Source organism: Scyliorhinus torazame, chromosome 19 (genome assembly GCF_047496885.1).
Source record: "Scyliorhinus torazame isolate Kashiwa2021f chromosome 19, sScyTor2.1, whole genome shotgun sequence".
Lineage (NCBI taxonomy): Eukaryota > Metazoa > Chordata > Chondrichthyes > Carcharhiniformes > Scyliorhinidae > Scyliorhinus > Scyliorhinus torazame.
In genome coordinates this window covers 93622977-93645624 of record NC_092725.1, presented here as the reverse complement: position 1 = coordinate 93645624, position 22648 = coordinate 93622977, and the positions used below count along the sequence as shown (strand labels likewise).

Here is a 22648-nt window from a genome sequence, read left to right as displayed (position 1 = left end):
GAAGGGCCTGTTCTGTGCTGTATTTTCTATGTTCTATGGCTGTATGGTTAACACCTCTGGGGTTCAGCCCACCACGGCTCAACAGCAGTTGACAATGGTCATTCAGTATTCTCTTTACCCAATCTGAGCTCAAATATTCTCATTTGTTCAATATGGCACTTAAGAGATTAACTAACAATCGAGAGGTCCCATATTCCTCAAATGCTGGTTCGTCCTTAAACAATGTGATGTTTAAACTTCACAGTTTAACTAAATGCTGACCACAGAACTGAGTACTGTCTACAGTTTAAATGTACATAGTCACATGTTAAGTTGCAGCCAAGTATGACCGAACCCCCATCTTCCTTATTACCAAGGAGTCATGTTTTTTGCCCTGGTTGGAAAGTAAAATACCTGGAACTGAAACACAGGAAGAATGTGCAAACTCCACACGGACAGTGACCCAGAGCCGGGATCAAACCTGGGACTTCGGCGCCGTGAGGCAACAGGGCTAACCCACTGCGCCACCGTGCTGCCCCTAACATTTATTCCAACATTATCTCCATCGATATTTGGTCAATTAAAATACCCCTGTATCACCACACTATATTTCTTGCACACACATACATACACTTTTTAAAAATATATATATTTATTCAAATTTTAACAAATTTTCAACAAACCCCCCCCCCCCCCCCCAAAGAAAAGAGAAACAAAAACACAATCATAAATTATACATTGGATTTCCCCCATATAACATTTAAAAGCACAAATAGGGAAAAAAAAACACCTTCACCCAAACGCCACCCCAAAATAAACCCCACCCCTGGGCTGCTGCTGCTGACCTCCTCCTAACGCTCCGCGAGATAGTCTAGGAATGGTTGCCACCGCCAGGAGAACCCTTGCACAGACCCTCGCAAGGCAAACTTTATCCTCTCCAGCTTAATGAACCCTGCCATGTCATTGATCCAAGCATCCACACGAGGGGGCTTCGCATCTTTCCATAATAGCAAAATCCTCCGCCGTGCTACCAGGGACGCAAAGGCCAGAAAACCGGCCTCTTTCGCCTCCTGCACTCCCGGCTCATCCGATACCCCAAATAATGCCAATCCCCAGCTCGGCTGGACCCGGGCGTTCACCACCTTGGACATAGTCCTCGCAAAACCCCGCCAAAACCCATCCATAAGACCATAAGACATAGGAGTGGAAGTAAGGCCATTCGGCCCATCGAGTCCACTCCACCATTCAATCATGGCTGATTTCAACTCTATTTACCCGCTCTCTCTCCATAGCCCTTAATTCCTCGAGAAATCAAGAATTCATCAACTTCTGTCTTAAAGACACTCAACGTCCCGGCCTCCACCGCCCTCTGTGGCAATGAATTCCACAGACCCACCACTCTCTGGCTGAAGAAATTTCTCCTCATCTCTGTTCTAAAGTGACTCCCTGTTATTCTAAGGCTGTGCCCCCGGGTCCTAGTCTCCCCTGCTAATGGAAACAACTTCCCTACGTCCACCCTATCTAAGCCATTCATTATCTTGTAAGTGTCTATTAGATCTCCTCTCAACCTCCTAAACTACAATGAATATAATCCCAGGATCCTCAGACGTTCATCGTATGTTAGGCCTACCATTCGTGGGATCATCCGTGTGAATCTCCGCTGGACCCACTCCAGTGCCAGTATGTCCTTCCTGAGGTGTGGGGCCCAAAATTGCTCACAGTATTCTAAATGGGGCCTAACTAATGCTTTATAAAGCTTCAGAAGTACATACCTGCTTTTATATTCCAAGCCTCTTGAGATGAATGACAACATTGCATTTGCTTTCTTAATTACGGACTCAACCTGCAAGTTTACCTTTAGAGAATCCTGGACTAGGACTCCCAAGTCCCTTTGCACTTCAGCATTATAACTTTTGTCACCGTTTAGAAAATAGTCCACGCCTCTATTCTTTTTTCCGAAGTGCAAGACCTCGCACTTGCCCACGTTGAATTTCATCAGCCATTTCTTGGACCACTCTCCTAAACTGTCTAAATCTTTCTGAAGCCTCCCCACCTCCTCCATACTACCTGCCCCTCCACCTATCTTCGTATCATCGGCAACCTTAGCCAGAATGCCCTCAGTCCTGTCATCTAGATCGTTAATATATAACGAGAACAGCTGTGGCCCCAACACTGAACCCTGCGTGACACCACTCGTCACCGGGTGCCATTCCGAAAAATAACCTTTTATCCCAACTCTCTGCCTTCTGCCTGACAGCCAATCGTCAATCCAGGTTAGTACCTTGCCTCGAATACCATGGGCCCTTATTTTACTCAGCAGTCTCCCGTGAGGCACCTTATCAAAGGCCTTTTGGAAGTCAAGATAGATAACATCCATTGGCTCTCCTTGGTCTAACCTATTTGTTATCTCTTCAAAGAACTCGAACAGGTTTGTCAGGCACGACCTCCCCTTACTAAATCCATGCTGACTTGTCCTAATCCGACCCTGCACTTCCAAGAATTTAGAAATCTCATCCTTAACAATGGATTCTAGAATCTTGCCAACAACAGAGGTTAGGCTAATTGGCCTATAATTTTCCATCTTTTTCCTTGTTCCCTTCTTGAACAGGGGGGTTACAACAGCGATTTTCCAATCCTCTGGTACTTTCCCTGACTCCAGTGACTGGTGAAACATCATCACCAACGCCTCCACTATTTCTTCAGCTATCTCCTTTAGAACTCTAGAATGTAGCCCATCTGGGCCCGGAGATTTATCAATTTTTAGACCTCTTAGTTTCTCTAGCACTTTTTCCTTTGTGATGGCTACCATATTCAACTCTGTCCCCTGACTCTCTGGAATTGTTGGGATATTACTCATGTCTTCTACTGTGAAGACTGAAGCAAAGTACTTATTCAGTTCCTCAGCTATTTCCTTGTCTCCCATCACAAAATTATCAGCGTCATTTTGGAGCGGCCCAATGTCAACTTTTGCCTCCCGTTTGTTTTTAATGTATTTAAAGAAACTTTTACTATCATTCCTCATGTTACTGGCTAGCCTACCTTCAAATTTGATCCTCTCTTTCCTTATCTCTCTCTTTGTTATCCTCAGTTTGTTTCTGTATCCTTCCCAATCTTCTGACTTCCCACTACTCTTTGCCACATTATAGGCTTTCTCTTTTGCTTTGATGCATTCCCTAACTTCCTTTTGTCAGCCATGGCTGCCTAATCCCCCCTCTGATAACCTTTCTATTCTTTGGGATGAACCTCTGTACTGTGTCCTCAATTACTCCCAGAAACTCCTGCCATTGCTGTTCTACTGTCTTTCCCACTGGGCTCTGCTCCCAGTCGATTTCCGTCAGTTCCTCCCTCATGCCCCTGTAGTTACCTTTATTTAACTGTAACACCTTTACATTTGATTCTACCTTCTTTCTTTCAAATTGGAGATTGAATTAGACCATATTATGATCACTGCCTCCTAAGTGCTCCCTTACTTTAAGATCTTTAATCAAGTCTGGCTCATTACATAACACTAAGTCCAGAATGGCCCGTTCCCTCGTGGGCTCCATCACAAGCTGTTCCAAAAAGCCCTCCTGTAAACATTCAATTAATTCCCTTTCCTTGGGTCCACTGGCAGTATTATTTACCCAGTCCACCTGCATATTAAAGACCCCATGATCACTGTGACCTTGCCTTTCTGACATGCCCTTTCTATTTCGTGGTGCATCTTGTGCCCCTGGTCATGACCACTGTTAGGAGGCCTGTACATAACTCCCATTATGTTTTTTTTTGCCTTTGTGGTTCCTCAACTCTACCCACACAGACTCCACATCATCCGACCCCATGTCGTTTAGTGCTATTGATTTAATTTCATTCCTAATTAACAAGGCAACCCCGCCCCCTCTGCCCACCTCTCTGTCTTTTCGATAGGTTGTGAATCCCTGGATGTTTAAATGCCAGTCCTGAACCCCCTGCAACCATGTCTCTGTGATGCCTACCACATCATACCTGCCAGGCACAATCTGGGTCACAAGCTCATCTAACTTGTTCCGTACACTGCGCGCATTTAAATATAGCACCTTTAATTCTCTATTGACCGTCCCTTTTTGTTTTCTTAGTGTGGTGGACCTTGGTTTACTGAGCCTTTCCATACACTGTCATATTTTGTGGGATGGGGACTATTGTAACCTCTCCTGAGTTCTGTCTTTTCATGCTTTTTTGTATTCCTAAGCAGCTACGCTTCCCACGGATTACTTCACCTCTTGGTTCCCTGACTTTCCCCCCCCCCCCCCCCAATCTTTAGTTTAAAGTCCTATTGACCACCCTATTTACTCTTTTCGCCAGAACACTGGTCCCAGCTCGGTTCAGGTGGAGACCATCCCAACGGTATAGGCCCCCCTGTCCCAAAACTGATGCCAGTGTCCCATGAAAAGGAACCCCTCATTCCCACACCACTCTTTCAGCCACGTGTTAACTTCCCTTATTCTTGCCTCCCTATGCCAATTTGCACGTGGCTCGGGCAGTAATCCGGAGATTATGACCCTTGAGGACCTGTTTAATTTGAATCCTAGCTCTTTATAATCTCTAAACAGGTCCTCTTTCCTAGACTTGCCTATGTTGTTGGTACCGACATGGACCACAACAACTGGATCCTCCCCCTGCCTCTCCAGTATCCTTTCAAGCCGGTCAGAGATGTCCCGCACCCTAGCACCGGGCAGGCAACATACCATGCGGGACTCTTTATCCAGCTCACAAAGGATACTATCTATCCCCCCGATAATAGAATCCCCTACAACTTGCCTATTTACTCTCTCCCCTTGAATGGCCTGCTGAACCATGGTGCCTTGGTCAGCTGACTCATCCTTCCTGCAACCCTGTTCGCCACCCACACAGGGAGCAAGTGCCTCATACCTGTTGGACAGAGTCAAGGGCTGAGGCTCCCGAGTTCCTGACTGCTGGTTCCCTTTACCTGCCTGACTTGCAGTCACACCCTGCTGTCCCTGGCCACTAGCAGGATGTAAACTACTTACTCTGACAGGTGTGACTGCCTCCTGAAACACAGTGTCCAGGTAAGTCTCCCCCTCCCGGATGTGCCTCAGTGTTTGGAGCTCAGACTCCAGCTCATCAACTCTGAGCCGGAGCTCTTCGAGCAGCCAACACTTACTGCAGATGTGGTCGCTGCAGCTCGCAATGGGATCTGCCAGCTCCCACATCAAGCAGCTCAAGCACATCACCTGACCAGCCATCACTAATTAATTAATTAGTTTCATTTAGGTTTATGGTGGGGGCAGCTTCAGCCAATCAGACACTACCCTGCACTTTTAACTGAAAAACAGCACAATTAGATTAACCACTTACCTTTCCTGGTTACCTTACTGCACCAAACTAGCAAATTCTCACTGTCTGTATCTCTCTCACTCCGGCTGTGTCTCCTTGACCTGCGCAATGCTAATAATATAATATAATAATGCTAATAATAATATAATATGGCACTTACCTCACACCAATGGGTCTTATTATTAGGTTAGAGGAGGAGGGCGGGTGGGAAACACTACACGTGTAGTGTCTCGGGTTTCCTCTCCACCAGAATTTATTGGTTGGGGGGGGGGGGGGGGGGGGGGGTCTTCCCAGAAGTCCGCGGGTCGAAAAAAATAAAACAGAAAAGAAGTGTTCTGAACATATGGACGTGATTTGCTGGGCTCCCCGAGCACCTCCCACATCTGTCCTCCACCCCAAAGAACCGACTCAACCTCACCCCTGTCTTATGTGCTCTGTGAGTAACTTTGAACTGTATTAGGCGGAGCCTGGCGCAAGAGGAGGAAGAATTAACCCTACTTAGGGCATCAGCCCTCATCTATCTCCTCCCCAAGCTCCTCCTCCCACTTGCCCTTTAACTCCTCCACCGAGGCCTCCTGCGCTTCCTTCAGCTCCTGATAAATCGCCTAAACCTTGCCTTCTCCAACCCAGACACCCGAAATCACCCTGTCCTGAATCCCACTTGCCGGAAGCAGCGGAAATTCCCTCACCTGCCGCCTCACAAACGCCTTCACTTGCATGTACCTGAAAGCATTTCCCGGGGGTAGCCCAACCTTCTCCTCCAGTGTCCCTAGGCTCGCAAACGTCCCATCGATGAACAGGTCCCCCATTCTTCTAATCCCTGCCCGATGCCAGCTCCGAAATCCCCCATCCAATATTACAAAACATCCCTTTGATATTCTGTCCCTCTTGCAAGAAATGATGACATCCATTTGCCGTCTGAATCACATGCTGCACTTGTGTTAACTTTGTGATCTATGTACCAGGAACCCAGATTCCTCTGCACCTGCATTCTCTCTAGATTTAAATATGCTATTTTTCTATTATTTCTGCAAAAGTGGATACATTCATTTTTTTCCCACATTATGGTCCATCTGCCAAAACTTTGCCCACTCACTTAACATATCTGTATCAACGAAATTCGCACCATTCTTAATGGTAACAGCTCCAAATTCATATCCACTGGACCTGCTGCAAAAGACCGCAAGTTACCAAAATGCTTGTTGGACTTGCACAAGAGTAACAAACTGCCTGGTGGTGCATATGACAAGATTTGGTGGGAATTTGGGTGATGGAGGATATTGAGACTTCAAGGTGATTTAGACTAGTTGAGAGTGAGCAAATACATGGCAGATGCAATATAACATGGATACATGGATAAGTGTAAAATAATCCACTACTGACAGAGAAACAGAGTGGCAGAGTACCATTTAAATAGTGGTATTTTGGGAAATATGTGCTAAGAGGCCTTGGGTGCCCTGGCCATCGAAAGTAAGCATGCAGGTGCAGCAAGCAGTTAGAATGCCATAAGGTATCTTGGCCTTCATTACAAGATATCTTGAGTTTAAGTATGTCGCTCTGCAGCTGTACAGGGCCTTGCTGAGACCACACCAAGTTGTGTGTGAAGATTTGTTCTCCTTACCAAAGGATATGCTTGCCATAGAGGGAGTGCAGCAAATCCTCACCAGATTGATTCCTGGGATGACGAGATTTCTTTTCAACCATTCATTTGTGGGATGTGGGTGTCACAGGCTGGGCCAGCATTTATTGTCCATCCTTAATTGCCCTCAAATTAAGTGCCTTGCTAGTCCCATTTCACAGGACAGTTAAGAGTCAACCACATCGCTGTGGGTCTGGAGTCACATGTAGGACAGACCAGGTAAGGACGGCAGATTTTCTTCCCTAAAGGACAATAGTTAACCAGATGGGTTTTTACAACAATCTACAATGGTTTCATGGTTGTCAATAGAGTTTTAAATTCCAGGTTTTTATTGAATTAAAATGTCATCATCTGCAATGGTGGGATTCGAAACCGAGTCTCCAGAGCATCACCTAGGGTCTCTGGATTTCTAGTCAAATAATAACACCACTATTTTCCCAAATGGACAAGATCGACACAGGACCCTCTTCCCACTCTGCCTACTCTACTGGTAGTAGCTTCAGAGACTCACCTGTCTCCTGAGATCTCAGGAAAGGCGCAGGGATCTGCTCTATGGCTATCTGTGAGGCCCTGCATGAAACACAGGGTGAGGGGGCTCGCCCATGAGCATGCCACTGCAATAATGCCTGTTGGAGCAGGCCATCCTGCTGGAACGTTGAGGCTTTTGCCCCGTGTCAGGGATGTTGAATATCTGCCCGTTTTCTCAACAAATGCTGAAAGCAGCCCTCGGGATTGACACAATGGGTGTTCAGCACGCAAAATGTTATATGATGATCGCCAATCAGTGCCGGGTTGTTGGGCATAATTGGTTTGGCTGTCAAAGCTAACGGATGTTAATAGACTAGCAGGTCAGTAATCTCACTATCGATTACTAGGAAGTGAACCAAACTATCCCGATCAATGCCCACACGGTAGCAGCTAGCCCCGCATCCTGGGTCTTGCCTCAAGCGCAAGGCTGGCGCTTTTTCAAAAGCAAGTGGACGTGGGCGAGGATAGTAGCCAAATTCAGAAAAAAGCGGCCATAATAATTTACTAATCCAAGAAAAGCGCAATGTTCCGGAGCATCTTGTGGAGAAGAGGCCATTTTGACTGCCCGTACCTTCTTGTCGACCGGCGGCGAGGATAGTAGCCAAATTCAGAAAAAAGTGGCCATAATAATTTATTAATCCAAGTAAAGCGCTAAGTTCCGTAGCATCTCGTGGAGCGGAGGCCATTTTGAGTGCCTGTACCTTCTTGCCGACCGGGGCAGGCTATCTCGGTTCATTCGATATCCCAAATATACCACTTCTTTCGCTGAACCACACATTTCGAGCAGTGCAGGCAGACCCCATATTCGCAAAACCATGTCAACACTGCTTTAACGTTTTGAAATGTTACGTGGTCAGTGACTATCACATCATCGAAGTAAAGCGCAACACGCAACATCCCATGCAGGGTGTTCTCCATGTCACGCTGGAAGACTACGCATGCCAAGGAGACTCCAAACAGAAGCCAGGAATACTCAGAGTCCCGAATGCGAATTAATTGTGACGTACTTCCATGAGAATTTATAGAGCTCTTCATGTCCAGTTTCATGAATGTACAGCCACTGGCTGCATTTAAATCCTCGATGCGAAGTAAAGGTCTAACCTCAAAAGCTTGTGTTCACTGTCAATTTATAGTCTCCACAGAAGCAGACCGTCTTATCCAGTTTCATTACAGGGACCATCGGCGGCGCCCATTCAGTGGAGCGGATAGGCCGAATGATGCTCAAACTTTTTAAAATCCGATGTTCGGTTTCAATCTTCTCCACTAGTATAGCGTAGGGAATTGGGCGGGTGTGAAAATATCGAGGCTGGGCTTCCTGGTCCACCTGGATTTTAGCCATGGCTCCTTTAATGGTACCTAAACCAGGCTGGAAATCCTCTGGGAATTTGCTCAGCACCTTACACAGCCCGCCAGACCTCACTTGGAGGATATACTGCCAAATCAACTGCAGCTAGTCTAGCCAATCGTGGCCCAACAGATTACGACATTCCCCTGCACAACAATGAGCATTGACTAGCGCCCATAAACCACCGGAGTGAGGGTGGACCCCAAATTCCTTTGTATAAGTGACCAAACGAGCCGCCGTGTCAGCCAAAGACAAACTATGCATTCCTTGGTTGGCAAGATCAAAAGTGCTCTGCGCCACTACAGAAAAGGGTGCTCCAACATCCAGCTCCATTTGGAGCACATAATAATAATCTTTATTAGTATTGATGTGTTGGGTAAGCTGGGTCTGCGAGGACTGCGTTTACTGTAGGAGAGAGAGAGACAGGCTTCCAACACTTGAAGAAATATAACGCTATTTGATTAACCTCTTAACTATTAAACATGCTTGAACTGTGGGTTGACACAATGCTGAATTGACTGGAGACCTGAGGCTAACCTGACCAGACTATCTTACTACCACACGGCGGATGTTCTAGTTGTTGCTCACAGGCTCTGACTGTCTCAGAGGCTGCATCCCAAGAGAGGGAAAACTAGTGCCCCCTGGTTATATAGTGGCTGTGTCCTGTCTGGTGATTGGCTGCTGTATTCTGTATATTCATTGGTCATCCTTTGTGTCACTCACTGTCTGTCTGTGCACCATCATATACTTCTGTGCATATTATGACAAGTGTCACAAGTACGCTTACATTACACTGCAATGTAGTTACTGTGAAAATCCCCATGTCACCTCATTCCGGCACCTGTTCAGTACACTGAGGAAGAATTCAAAATGTCCAATTCACCTAACAGGCACATCTTTCGGGACTTGTGGGAGGAAACCAGAGCATCCGGAGGAAACCCAAGCAGACACGAGGAGAACGTGCAGACTCCACACAGTGACCCAAGCCAGGAATCGAACCCAGGTCCCTGGTGCTCTAAATCAACAGTAACCACTGTGCTACTGTGCCATCCACTTTTGTATCCTGTTGAACCCTCTTGAATCCTCTTGTAACTTGAATGCCGACCATTCTCTTGTATCAGAACGCGATTAGGGGCCACACGGGACGCTGCCAAACCGTTCAGCTGCATCTCAGCCTTCAGCCTGGAATTGCCTTCAGCAGAGGACATTGCATTTCTTGGCGGCAGGCTCTGCACCCAGAAGCCGGAGTCATGTTATTTGTGTCTTCCACTGTGAAGACCGACCCAAAATACCTGTTCAGTTCCTCAGCTATTTCCTCATCTCCCATTATTAAATCTCCCTTCTCATCCTCTAAAGGACCAATATTTACCTTAGCCACTCTTTTTTGTTTTATATATTTGTAGAAACTTTTACTATCTGTTTTTATATTCTGAGCAAGTTTACTCTCGTAATCTATCTTACTCTTCTTTGTAGCTTTTTTAGTAGCTTCCAGTTGCCCCCTAAAGATTTCCCAGTCCTCTAGTCTCCCACTAATCTTTGCCACTTTGTATGCTTTTTCCTTCAATTTGATACTCTCCCTTAACATAGAACATAGAAAATACAGCACAGAACAGGCCCTTCGGCCCACGATGTTGTGCCGAACCTTTGTCCTATATTAATCATAGATTATCATTGAATTTACAGTGCAGAAGGAGGCCATTCGGCCCCGAGTCTGCACCGGCTCTTGGAAAGAGCACCCTACCCAAACTCAACACCTCCACCCAACACCAAGGGCAATTTTGGACACTAAGGGCAATTCATCATGGCCAATCCACCTACCCTGCACATCTTTGGACTGTGGGAGGAAACCGGAGCACCCGGAGGAAACCCACGCAGACACTGGGAGGACGTGCAGACTCCGCACAGACAGTGACCCAAGCCGGAATCGAACCTGGGACCCTGGAGCTGTGAAGCAATTGTGCTATCCACAATGCTACCGTGCTGCCCTTAAGAACAAATAAATCTACACTATAACATTTTACCGTAATCCATGTACCTATCCAATAGCTGCTTGAAGGTCCCTAATGTTTCCGACTCAACTACTTCCACAGGCAGTGCATTCCATGCCCCCACTACTCTCTGGGTAAAGAACCTACCTCTGATATCCCTCCTATATCTTCCACCTTTCACCTTAAATTTATGTCCACTTGTAATGGTTTGTTCCACCCGGGGAAAAAGTCTCTGACTGTCTACTCTATCTATTCCCCTGATCATCTTATAAACCTCTATCAAGTCGCCCCTCATCCTTCTCCGTTCTAATGAGAAAAGGCCTAGCACCCTCAACCTTTCCTCGTAAGACCTACTCTCCATTCCAGTTAACATCTTGGTAAATCTTCTTTGCACCTTTTCCAAAGCTTCCACATCCTTCCTAAAATGAGGTAACCAGAACTGTACACAGTACTCCAAATGTGGCCTTACCAAAGTTTTGTACAGCTGCATCATCACCTCACGGCTCTTAAATTCAACCCCTCTGTTAATGAACGCGAGCACACCATAGGCCTTCTTCACAGCTCTATCCACTTGAGTGGCAACTTTCAAAGATGTATGAACATAGACCACAAGATCTCTCTGCTCCTCCACATTGCTAAGAACTCTACCGTTAACCCTGTATTCCGCATTCATATTTGTCCTTCCAAAATGGACAACCTCACACTTTTCAGGGTTAAACTCCATCTGCCACTTCTCAGCCCAGCTCTGCATCCTATCTATGTCTCTTTGCAGCCGACAATAGCCCTCCTTACTATCCACAACTCCACCAATCTTCGTATCGTCTGCAAATTTACTGACCCACCCTTCAACTCCATGCTCCAAGTCATTAATGAAAATCACAAACAGCAGAGGACCCAGAACTGATCCCTGCGGTACGCCACTGGTCACTGGGATCCAGGCTGAATATTTGCCATCCACCACCACTCTCTGACTTCTATCGGTTAGCCAGTTCGTTATCCAACTGGCCAAATTTCCCACTATCCCATGCCTCCTTACTTTCTGCAGAAGCCTACCATGGGGAACCTTATCAAATGCCTTACTAAAATCCATGTACACTACATCCACTGCTTTACCTTCATCCACATGCTTGGTCACCTCCTCAAAGAATTCAATTAGATTTGTAAGGCAAGACCTACCCCTCACAAATCCGTGCTGACTATCCCTAATCAATCCCTAATCAGAGCAGTGTCTTTCCAGATGCTCAGAAATCCTATCCTTCAGTACCCTTTCCATTACTTTGCCTACCACCGAAGTAAGACTAACTGGCCTGTAATTCCCAGGGTTATCCCTAGTCCCTTTTTTGAACAGGGGCACGACATTCGCCACTCTCCAATCCCCTGGTACCACCCCTGTTGACAGTGAGGACGAAAAGATCATTGCCAACGGCTCTGCAATTTCATCTCTTGCTTCCCATAGAATCCTTGGATATATCCCGTCAGGCCCGGGGGACTTGTCTATCCTCAAGTTTTTCAAAATGCCCAACACATCTTCCTTCCTAACAAGTATTTCCTCGAGCTTACCAGTCTGTTTCACACTGTCCTCTCCAACAATATCGCCCCTTATTTCCTTAGATATCCACGGTCGATTTTCCCTCTTTCTACCGTCCTTCCTTTTTGTTGGGATAAACCTTTGCTGAGCACTGTGAAAAATTGCTTGGAAGGTTCTCCACTGTTTCACCGTAAAGTTTTTGCTCCCAGTCTACCGTAGCTAGTTCTTCTCTCATCCCATTGCAATCTCCTTTGTTTAAGCACAAAACACTAGTGTTTGATTTTACCTTCTCACCCTCCATCTGTATTTTAAATTCCACCATATTGTGATCGCTCCTTCCGAGAGGATCCCTAACTATGAGATCATGAATCAATCCAGTCTCATTACCCAGGACCAGATCTAGGACTGCTTGTTCCCTCTTAGGTTCCATTACATATTGTTGTAGGAAACTATCGCGGATACATTCGATAAACTCCTCCTCAAGGCTGCCTTGACCGACCTGGTTAAACCAATCGACATGTAGATTAAAATCCCCCATGATAACTGCTGAACCATTTCTACATTTGTTTATTGCCTGCCCCACCATAATGTTACTATTTGGTGGCATATAGACTACTCCTATCAGTGACTTTTTCGCCTTACTATTCCTGATTTCCACCCAAATGGATTCAACCTTATCCTCCATAGCACCGATGTCATCCCTTACTATTGCCCGGATGTCATCCTTAAATAACAGAGCTACACCACCTCCCCTTACCATCCACTCTGTCCTTCCAAATAGTTTGATACCCGTGGATATTTAACTCCCAGTCGAGACCATCGTTTTTTTTTAATTTAGAATACTCAGTTCATTTTTTTTTCCAATTAAGGGGCAAGTTAGCGTGTTCAATCCACCTACCCTGCACATCTTTGGGTTGTGGGGGCGAAACCCACGCAAATACGGGGAGAATGCGCAAACTCCACACGGACAGTGACCCAGAGCCGGGATCGAACCTGGGACCTCGCGCCGTGAGGCAACAGGGCTAACCCACTGCGCCACCATGCTGCCCGTCGTGACCATCCTTTAACCATGTTTCAGTAATAGCTACTAAATCATAGTCATTCACAATGATTTGTGCCATCAACTCATTTACCTTATTCCGAATACTACGAGCATTCAGGTAAAGTTCACTTATGTTGGCTTTTTTACCTCTGTTTTGACTCTTAACACCTCGATCAGTAACCTCTCCTAGGTTATGCTTCCTCTTAACTTTTCTCTTAATTTTCCTTGTCGTTGAAATCATATCTTCATGTAACAACCTGCCGCGTCGCTTACCATTAATGTTTTTACTTCCCGTTTTATTCCTTTTAGTATTACTGGTCCTATTCACTGAGCTCCCCTCATTCACTGTACCTCGTACGTCACCGTTTTTGATTTTTGACTATGGCTTCTCTGCCTTACACTTTCCCCCTTACTGCCTTTTGTTTCTGTCCCTGTTTTACTGCCTTCCAACTACCTGCATCGGTTCCCATCCCCCTGCCACATTAGTTTAAACCCTCCCCAACAGCTCTAGCAACCCCCCCCCCCCCCCCCCCACTAGGACATCGGTTCCAGTCCTGACCAGGTGCAGACTGTCCGGTTTGTACTAGTCCCACCTCCCCCAGAACCGGTTCCAATGCCCCAGGAATTTGAATCCCTCCCTCTTGCACCATCTCTGGAGCAACGCATTCATCCTATCTATTCTGATATTCCTACTCTGACTAGCTCATGGCACTGGTAGCAATACTGAGATTACTACCTTTGAGGTCCTACTTTTTAGTTTAACTCCTAACGCCCTGAATTCAGCTTGTAGGACCTAGTCCTGTTTTTTACCTATATCATTGGTGCCTATGTGCACCACGACAGCTGGCTGTCTCCCCCCCCCCCCCAGAATGTCCTGCAGCCGCTCCGAGACATCCTTGACCCTTGCACCAGGGAGGCAACATACCATCCTGGAGTCTCGATTGCGTCCGCAGAACTACCTGTATATTCCCCTTACGATTGAGTGCCCTATCACTATAGCCCTGCCATTCTTCTTCCTGCCCAGCTGCGCAGCAGAGCCAGCCACGGTGCCATGAACCTGGCTGCTGCTGCCTTCTCACGGTGAGCCATCTCCCTCAACAAAGCGGTATATCTGTTTTGCAGGGAGATGACCGCAGGGGACATCTGCACTGCCTCATGGCCGTCATATTCCCACCTGTACCATTTCCATCAAGCCAGAGACTGAACTCTGGTTCAATGAATAATGCAGGAGGGAACAGCACTTAAACATGAGGAGTCAAACCTATGAAGCTACAACACTGGATTATTTTCATGCCAATCTGCAAATATAACATGCGATAGAGTTAGGCATTCCCATGACCAATGGATCAGATCGAAGCTCTGCAGTCCTGTCACATCCAGTCGTGACTACTCACTGGAAAAGAAATCCCTGCAAACATCACCATCCTCAATGGGCGAGCCGAGCACATCAGTGCAATCGATACTGATGAATCATTTGCAACAATCTTCAGCCAAAAGTGTCAAGTGAATGATTCAGTAGTTAGATGATACTTGGTACAAAGGAATGTGGTTTTGGTTGTTAGGCTTCAATCCCGACTAGGGGATTTTCACAGTCCCTGGACACCACAGTAGACATTCCTCAGGGTAGTATCCTAGACCATCTTCAGCTGGTTCATCAATGAGCTTCCTTCATCATAAGGTCTGTAGTAGGGATGTTCACCAATATTTGCAACACCTCGGATACTAAAGTAGTCCATACCCAAATGCAGCAAAACCTGGACAATATTCAGGCTCGAGCAGACTAGAGGTAAGTAATAATGGGCTGCACGGTAGCACTGTGGCTAGAACTGTGGCTTCACAGTGCAAGGGTCCCAGGTTCGATTCCCCACTGGATCACTGTCTGTGCGGAGTCTGCATGTTCTCCTCGTGTCTGCGTGGGTTTCCTCCAGGTGCTCCGGTTTCCTCCCACAGTCCGAAGAAGTGTAGGTTAGGTAGGTTGGCCATGCTAAACTGCCCTTAAGAGTCCAAAAAGGTAAGGAGGGGTTATTGGGTTACGGGTATAGGGTGGAAGTGAGGGCTTAAGTGGGTCGGTGCAGAATCGATGGGCCGAACGGCCTCCTTCTGCACTGTATGTTCTATTTGCGTCTCACAAGTGCCAGACAATGACATTTCCAACAAGAGAGAATTTAATCATCATTCTTTGACAACCAATGGCATTACCATTGCTGGATCGCGCACTATCCTGGGGGTTACGATTGACCAGAAACTGAACTGGACCAGCCATAGAAATTCAAGATCAGGTCAAAGGTTAGGAATTCTGCAGAGTAACTCAGCTACCGACTCCCTAGAGCCTGTCCACCTACAAGACAAGTTCAGATGGAATATTCTCCATTTGCCAGGATGACTGCAGCTCCAACAACACTCAAGAAACTCAACACCATCCAGGACAAAGAAGCCCATTTGACTAGCACCCCATCCACCATTTTCAACATCCACTTTCTCCACCATCGGCTCGCAGTGCCAAAGCTCACCAAAGCTCTTTTGGCAGTACCTTCAAACCCCACAATCTCCATCTTGTAGGGTAGCAGACAAAGGAACACCATAAAAGCACCAAGGCACACCCCATCCTGATTTGAAACAGTACCCCTGTTACTTCACAGTCATTGGTCAAAATCCTGGAACAGTACTGTGGGTGTACTTACACGACATGGACTACAGAGCGGTTCAAAGTAGCAGCTCACCACCACGTTTTCAAGACAATTAAAGGTGGGAAATAGAAGTGCTGCCTAGCCAGTGATGCCTACTGTCATGTTCTGTAGACTGACGGATGTGAATTATAAACTACAGAACATCCAATTTAAATAATTTATTATGAAACAATTGTGTGATGAAACAACTGTGTGATAAAGATGACTAGGATAAATAAATAGTAAACTACTAACACTAAGTAACTATTATAGAGCTACTGCAAAATACATCTATCCTCCAACCCGACTTACTCCCAACTCCCTGGACTCAAGGTCACGTGGTGAGTTTTACACTGCCACCTGGTGGCTGGAGGTCATGTATATTATATACAGAACTGCTCTAAGCATATCATCACACCCAAGTCCCTTGAAACAATTTAAAAGCAAAACAATTACTTTGTGTTTGTCTCCACAGAGAAAAGGTACAGAAAATCTTCCAGAGATAATTTGGAACCAAGGAACTTGTGAAAACGAAGAGCTGAAAGAAATTAGTATAAATAAAGAGATAACATTCGTAAAAGTAATTAAACTGGACCCGATGATCTACATCCCAGAGTGCTGAAGGAGGTGGTTAGAAAGATATTGAGTGCATTGGTGGTTATATCTCAACATTTTATAGATTCTGGCAAGGTTCCTGCAGACTTGAAAGTAGTAAAAGTAGCAAATGTGACTCCACTATTTAAGAAGGGAGAAACAGAGAACTATAGAACTGTTAATTTAAAGTCAGTGGTCCAGAAATGTTAGAATCTATGATAAAGGATGGACTATCACAAACATCTACAGATGCGCCATAGAGAGCATCCTATCCAGCTGCATCACAGCTTGGTATGGCGACTGCTCGGCCCAAGATCGCAAGAAACTGCAGAGTGTGGTGAACTCAGCCCAATATGGCACACAAGCTTGCCACCTTCACATTGATTCTGTCTACACCTCCCGCTGCCTCAGGAAGGCAGACAACATTGTCAGAGACCCCTCACACCCAGGCTTTAACTTTTTCCAGACCATTCCATCAGGCAAAAGGTAAGTCTGAAGACCTGCATATCCAGACTCAGGAACAGCCTCTTCCCCACAGCTACTAGACTCAACAACTCTCCCTTGGACTGATCTGTTCCCTGCAAGAACACCATTCATGGCGCCCTATGCTGCTCTTGCTCATGTATTTGCTTTGTTTGGCCCTTTGCTCCGCACTGTAACCGATCACTTTGTCAATGTACCATTTGTCACTGGACTGTTGATTATTCTTTTTTGTTTACTATGTACGTTCCCTTGGCCGCAGAAAAATACGTTTCACTGTACTTCGGTACATGTGACAATAAATCAAAAATCAAGTCAAAATCAAGATAACTGGACACTTAGAAAATAATGATTTGATTGAGCAGAGTCAACATGGATTAATCAAAGGGAGATCATGCTTGACAAACTTGAAGCTTCTGAGGATGTAGCAGAGATAAAGTGGATGTTGTGTATTTGGATTTTCAGAATACCTTTGATAAGGACCCACACCCAGGGATTAGGAAACAAAATTAGAGAATATTGGATTGGGAGTTACATATGGGTTGAGAATAGGTTCCTGCAGTGTTTTTCAAACTTTTTTTCCACCGGGATCCACCTTTGTCAACTGGTCGACCTTCGGGAACCACACCACGTTGGCTTACCTTTAATGCAAAAGGGGGAGCCTACTTGGTCCTCACGATCTCACTCTAATCAAGTTCACAGCAGGGGAGGGCAATGCGCATATCAGATACAGACTTCAGCCAGTTCCTATATGCCGCCATCTTTGTGAAAATGGAAAATCCATCCTTGCACATGTAGGCCGTTGTGAAGGACAATAGCAATAAAATGCTTGCTTTTCTCAGCGCTGGATACTCCTGGCAGATGCTACTCCAGAATAGTATCAGCCTCATGGACTTTAAGCGTGTTTTTAATATGCTGTCACAGGTCAGGTACAGCAGCTTAATCTTTTTATTTCGAGCGAGCTTTAAGTTAATAACTGACTCTGGTGTCTCAACCTCAAAATCAATTTTTCATCCACCATCCTCTTTCAAATCTGAAACTTGTACTTTGAAGGACAAACAAATGAAAACTAATTAGAAATGTAGAACCACAGATTACAGCATAGAAGGCAGCCATTTAGTCCAGTGTGTCTTTACCAGAGCAATCCCACCCAATGCACTTCCCATTGCCTTGTATTTTCCTCAGTGACTCCCCAAACAGAAGGAATGGTCTTCAGCTAGCCAACATCAAAATATTTCATCTTAAATAACATCTATTAAATCTCCTCTTAGTTGTCTCTACTCCAGTGGAACTAGTCCCCATAGATGCAGTGAAGGGATTACTTAAAGATCAGTTTTAATGAAAGAGCTATGAAATCCAAGGTATACGCACCTGTTCAGCAAAGAAAGATGAAACCGTGAAGATAATCAGAGTCACGAGTACACAGTGCGTCCAGAACTTCAACTTGTCTCTGTAAGTTCTCCTACAAAGGAAAATCGTAATTTAGTTGCAGCTATTTACTGCAAGTTGTATTGTTGTTAGTAGCTATGCAACTAATCATTGCATGAAACTGTACAGTCGGGAACACAAGCTGTACCGAAAATAACATGGAGAATCTACACTATAACAGGGACGGAATGAACAATCTCAGGTCTATTCATGTAGGATGGAGAGAAAGAGGAATCGGGGGATAAAATCATAAAGACCAGTGAGATCTTCAGCAATTTATAGAATTACTGACAAAGGTGTAAAGCAAACTGATCCCCTCCGACTGTGGATTGTACGTACCCAAGGGAAACAACAAAAGGAAGAATTCATTTACACAAAAGAAACTTAAAAGTTAAAATTTTTGACGATCAAACATGTAAACAGTGATCATAAAATCAGTTGAAATTGAGTAATTTTGATAATTTTAAACAAGTTCCTTTATAGCTTTATTAGCCATGCTTCGATCCATTAGTGAACAGAAACAATTCACCTATAACTATATAACAGAAACAAGTGTCCTGCTCCTTTATCTATCAAGTGACTTGAATTTCAATTTTCCCTTCACTTCATCAGAGTAATATCGCGACTACATTTCTTCCCCCTTAAAGGGAAGTCATTTTTGGGGAGAGTTGGAGGAAGGAAGACGGGAAGGAAGAGAAACCGCAGCCGCAAATAACAATCTGTTTGCCTCGGCTAATAACATTGTTGTCTGGGTGTGGGTTCAACTTTTCAGAGCTTGTGTAGAAAAATCCACACTGACATTTTAATGCTACATTGAGGGAATGCTGCACTGTCAGATTGAAAATTCTTAATGGATAAATGATTTTGTGAAGTTAAAAAACACCTTCACCTAAGGAGAAATAAGTGCTCAAAGAGTTAAAATTGCATGAAAGGGAAGTACATTGAATCACAGATTGACTTGGTCAGTGTTTCCAAATGCTACCATATACTGACTCTTTCAGTTGATATTGAAATACACCATTCAGGGCACATGCATGTCATTGCTAAACAAGACTATCCAATTTCATTGCATTATATAACATACTACCATATCATAAATTACAGAAGTGAGTTCCAGTTTAGATGCTGTAGGATTCGTACAAACCGTACTCATTTAAAATATTCTGCTTGACGCTCAGATAACTTCCGATCGCAGCCATGGGCTGATCGGTCGCACATAAGGTGGCTCCTGCTTGGAGACTTGGTTTTTGCTCCTTTGTACCCAGTAAACGGGTGTCTTGGTGGGAAGTAGAACAAAGCAAGTGAAGTTTACTTGTTTCTCTTCCGACATGGGATGTTATAATACAACTTAACATTGTTAAGTTGAACAAACAAAGCCCCTGCTCAAGATTTGGAGGACCCTCATAGCGCCACAAACGAAAATATGGTGGACGTCACCGCATCATCGTCAATTCTGAGGTGGAAAGTGTGGTCTTAGATCACAGTGGTCGGTTTGTCTCTTTGGAGGCAGAGATAACAATGCTGCAGGAGGCGCATAAAGTTTTGACGGCCAGGATGGACGACTAGGAGAATCGATCCAGGCGTCAAAACTGGAGGATAGATGGACTGCTGAAGAGAATCGAAGGTACAAGCGCCACCGAATAAGTGACAAGGATGTTTGGGAAAGCTTGCCAAAGAGGCAAGTCCCCAGAAGTGAATCGAGCCCAATGGTCGCTGCGTCAGAAGCCGAGGATCCACCATATGCGGTAATTGTTCAGTTCCATAAATACTTGGGAGAAGGAGCAAATTTTGAAACGGGTGAGGTCCACTCGAGTCTGCAGCTGGGAGGGTCACTCCATATGAATTTACCAGGACATTAAGACTGACCTGGCCAAATGTCGAGCAGACTTTAACAAGGCCAAGCCAGTACTCATGGACAGCACAATGGGAATGTTTAGCACTGCTGCTTCACAACGCCAGGGACCCGGGTTCAATTCTGGGCTTGTTTCACTGTCTGTGTGGAGTTTGCACTTTCACCCCTGTATCCACGTGGGTTTCCTCCGGTTACCTCCCACAGTTCAAGGATGTGCAGGTTAGGTGATTTGGCCATGCTAAATTGCCCCATAGTGTCCAAAAAAAGATGTGTAGGTTAGGTGGGTTATTGAGATAGTGTGGGGGACTGAGCTTGAGTGGACTCCTTCAGTTCTGCAGGGATTCTGTGCCCAGCAAAACTATGGGTCATGTTCAAGAACAAAGAAGACTATTTTAATATGCAGGAGGTGGCGAAAGACTTGAGAAAGAATGGTTTGGGGGAGAATTAATGCCAATGAAATACAGTTTTGGTGTTATTGTTATTTGAATGGTTGGAGGTGCCACATGTTTATGTGTTGGCTTTTCACTACGGTTGATATTAGGATTACTTTGAGTTCTGTGTTTTTCTCCTAATGGGAGTTAAGGGTATGGGGCCTCGTCATGGGGGGTATGCGTTTGTCCTTCCCGGTTTGCAGTAGCTTGGATGGGGGAGTGGGCTAGTTTGGGCTGTTTGAGTCGGATTCTTTTCGTTGTTTTCGAAGGGGGTGTTAGCATGCCAGGAAGGATGCTAGTAAACAGGCGCAGTGTGAGGGAAGAGTCTGCAGCGGGTAATCAGAAGAGGGTGGTCAGGTTTATGGGGGGACAGCGTGCCTGGTTTTTTTTTTTGGGGGGGGGGGGGGAAAGAGGAGAAGCAGCCTGCCTAGGTTGGTTAAGTTTTCATTGTTATGTGAGGCGGAGGGAATTGGTTGGGTGGGTTTTTTGTTCGAATTGGAGGGGGGTGGTGGTTAGGAAGTCGCACGGGGCGGTGGGGGTAGAATGCTGGTGACTCAGTTGTCTTTATGGTTAGGTTTGGGAGGGGGCGGTGATGGCAGCCATTTTGGGTGGGCCCAAAACCGAGGTAGGCCTGGATTCGGCATGATCTCCACAAAGGGGATATGGCAGAACCTAATTGGGGAGGGTGAAGCGTTCAGAGACCCCCTGTCGGAATAATTACATGCAATATGAGGGAATTAAACAGTCCGGTCACAAGATCCCAGATGTCTGCACATTTGAACAGCTTGATAGCTGCTGTTATTTTCTTGCAGGAGGTGCATATGAGGGTGAGAGATCAGACAAGGCTAAGGAACGGATGGGTGAGGCAGCCTTCCACTCAGATTTTGATTCAAAACCATTGTTTAACAAGACGGCGGCCTTTACGGCAGTCAGTATGGTGCTGTAGTCAAGTGGACGGTATGTGATGAGTACGTGGGATCTCGGCAGGGGCGCTGATAGTCTTTGTTAACATTTATGCTCCAAACTGGGATGACAGATTTTATGAAGAGGTCAGCGGCCATCCCGGACCTCGACTCTCATCAACTGACTGTGCGGAGTCTGCACATTCTCCCCGTGTGTGCGTGGGTTTCTTCCGGGTGTTCCGGTTTCCTCCCACAGTCCAAAGATGTGCAGGTTAGGTGGATTAATTGCCTTTAGTGTCCAAAATTGCCCTTAGTGTTGGGTGGGGTTACTGGGTTATGGGGATAGGGTGGCGGTGTGGACCTTGGGTAGGGTGCTCTTTCCAAGAGCCGGTGCAGACTCGATGGGCCGAATGGCCTTCTTCTGCACCGTAAATTCTATAATATGATATGTAATGTAATGTAATGTAAATGTAATGTAATATGATCATGAGGGGTGATTTCAATTGCACGTTGAATCCGAGGATAGACAGATAGCGCCCCAAGGCCTTAGTAACTTCGGTGATGGCAAAAGAATTGGTAATGTTTATAGTCATGTAGGCAGGAGATACACAAGTCTGAGAACATGCACGAACAGACTCAAAAACAGCTTCTTCCCCGCTGTTACCAGACTCCTAAACGACCCCCTTATGTACTGCATTAGCACTACACCCCTGTATGCTTCGCCTGATGCCGGTGTTATCTAATTACATCATGTACCTGGTGTTGCCCCATTATGTATTTTTGTTTATTCCCTTTTCTTCTCATGTACTTAATGATCTGTTGAGCTGCTTGCAGAAAAATACTTTTCATTGTACCTTGGTACATGTGACAATAAACAAAATCCAATCCATCCAGGAGAGGGGGAGTTTTTCTCCTCCTCCCACGTGTATCGGG

At 45.6% G+C, this 22648-nt stretch overlaps 1 protein-coding gene across 2 annotated transcripts in view; it reads right to left on the bottom strand.

Moving 5' to 3' along the window:
- The window catches only part of gnptab (N-acetylglucosamine-1-phosphate transferase subunits alpha and beta), a 158591-nt gene that overhangs the window by 5252 nt on the left and 130691 nt on the right, over positions 1–22648 (bottom strand). For both annotated transcript variants that reach the window (XM_072484782.1, XM_072484784.1), the window contains one exon: positions 18474–18564. In XM_072484782.1, the coding sequence (XP_072340883.1) occupies positions 18474–18564 (91 nt within the window). The remainder of the gene's footprint in view (positions 1–18473; positions 18565–22648) is intronic.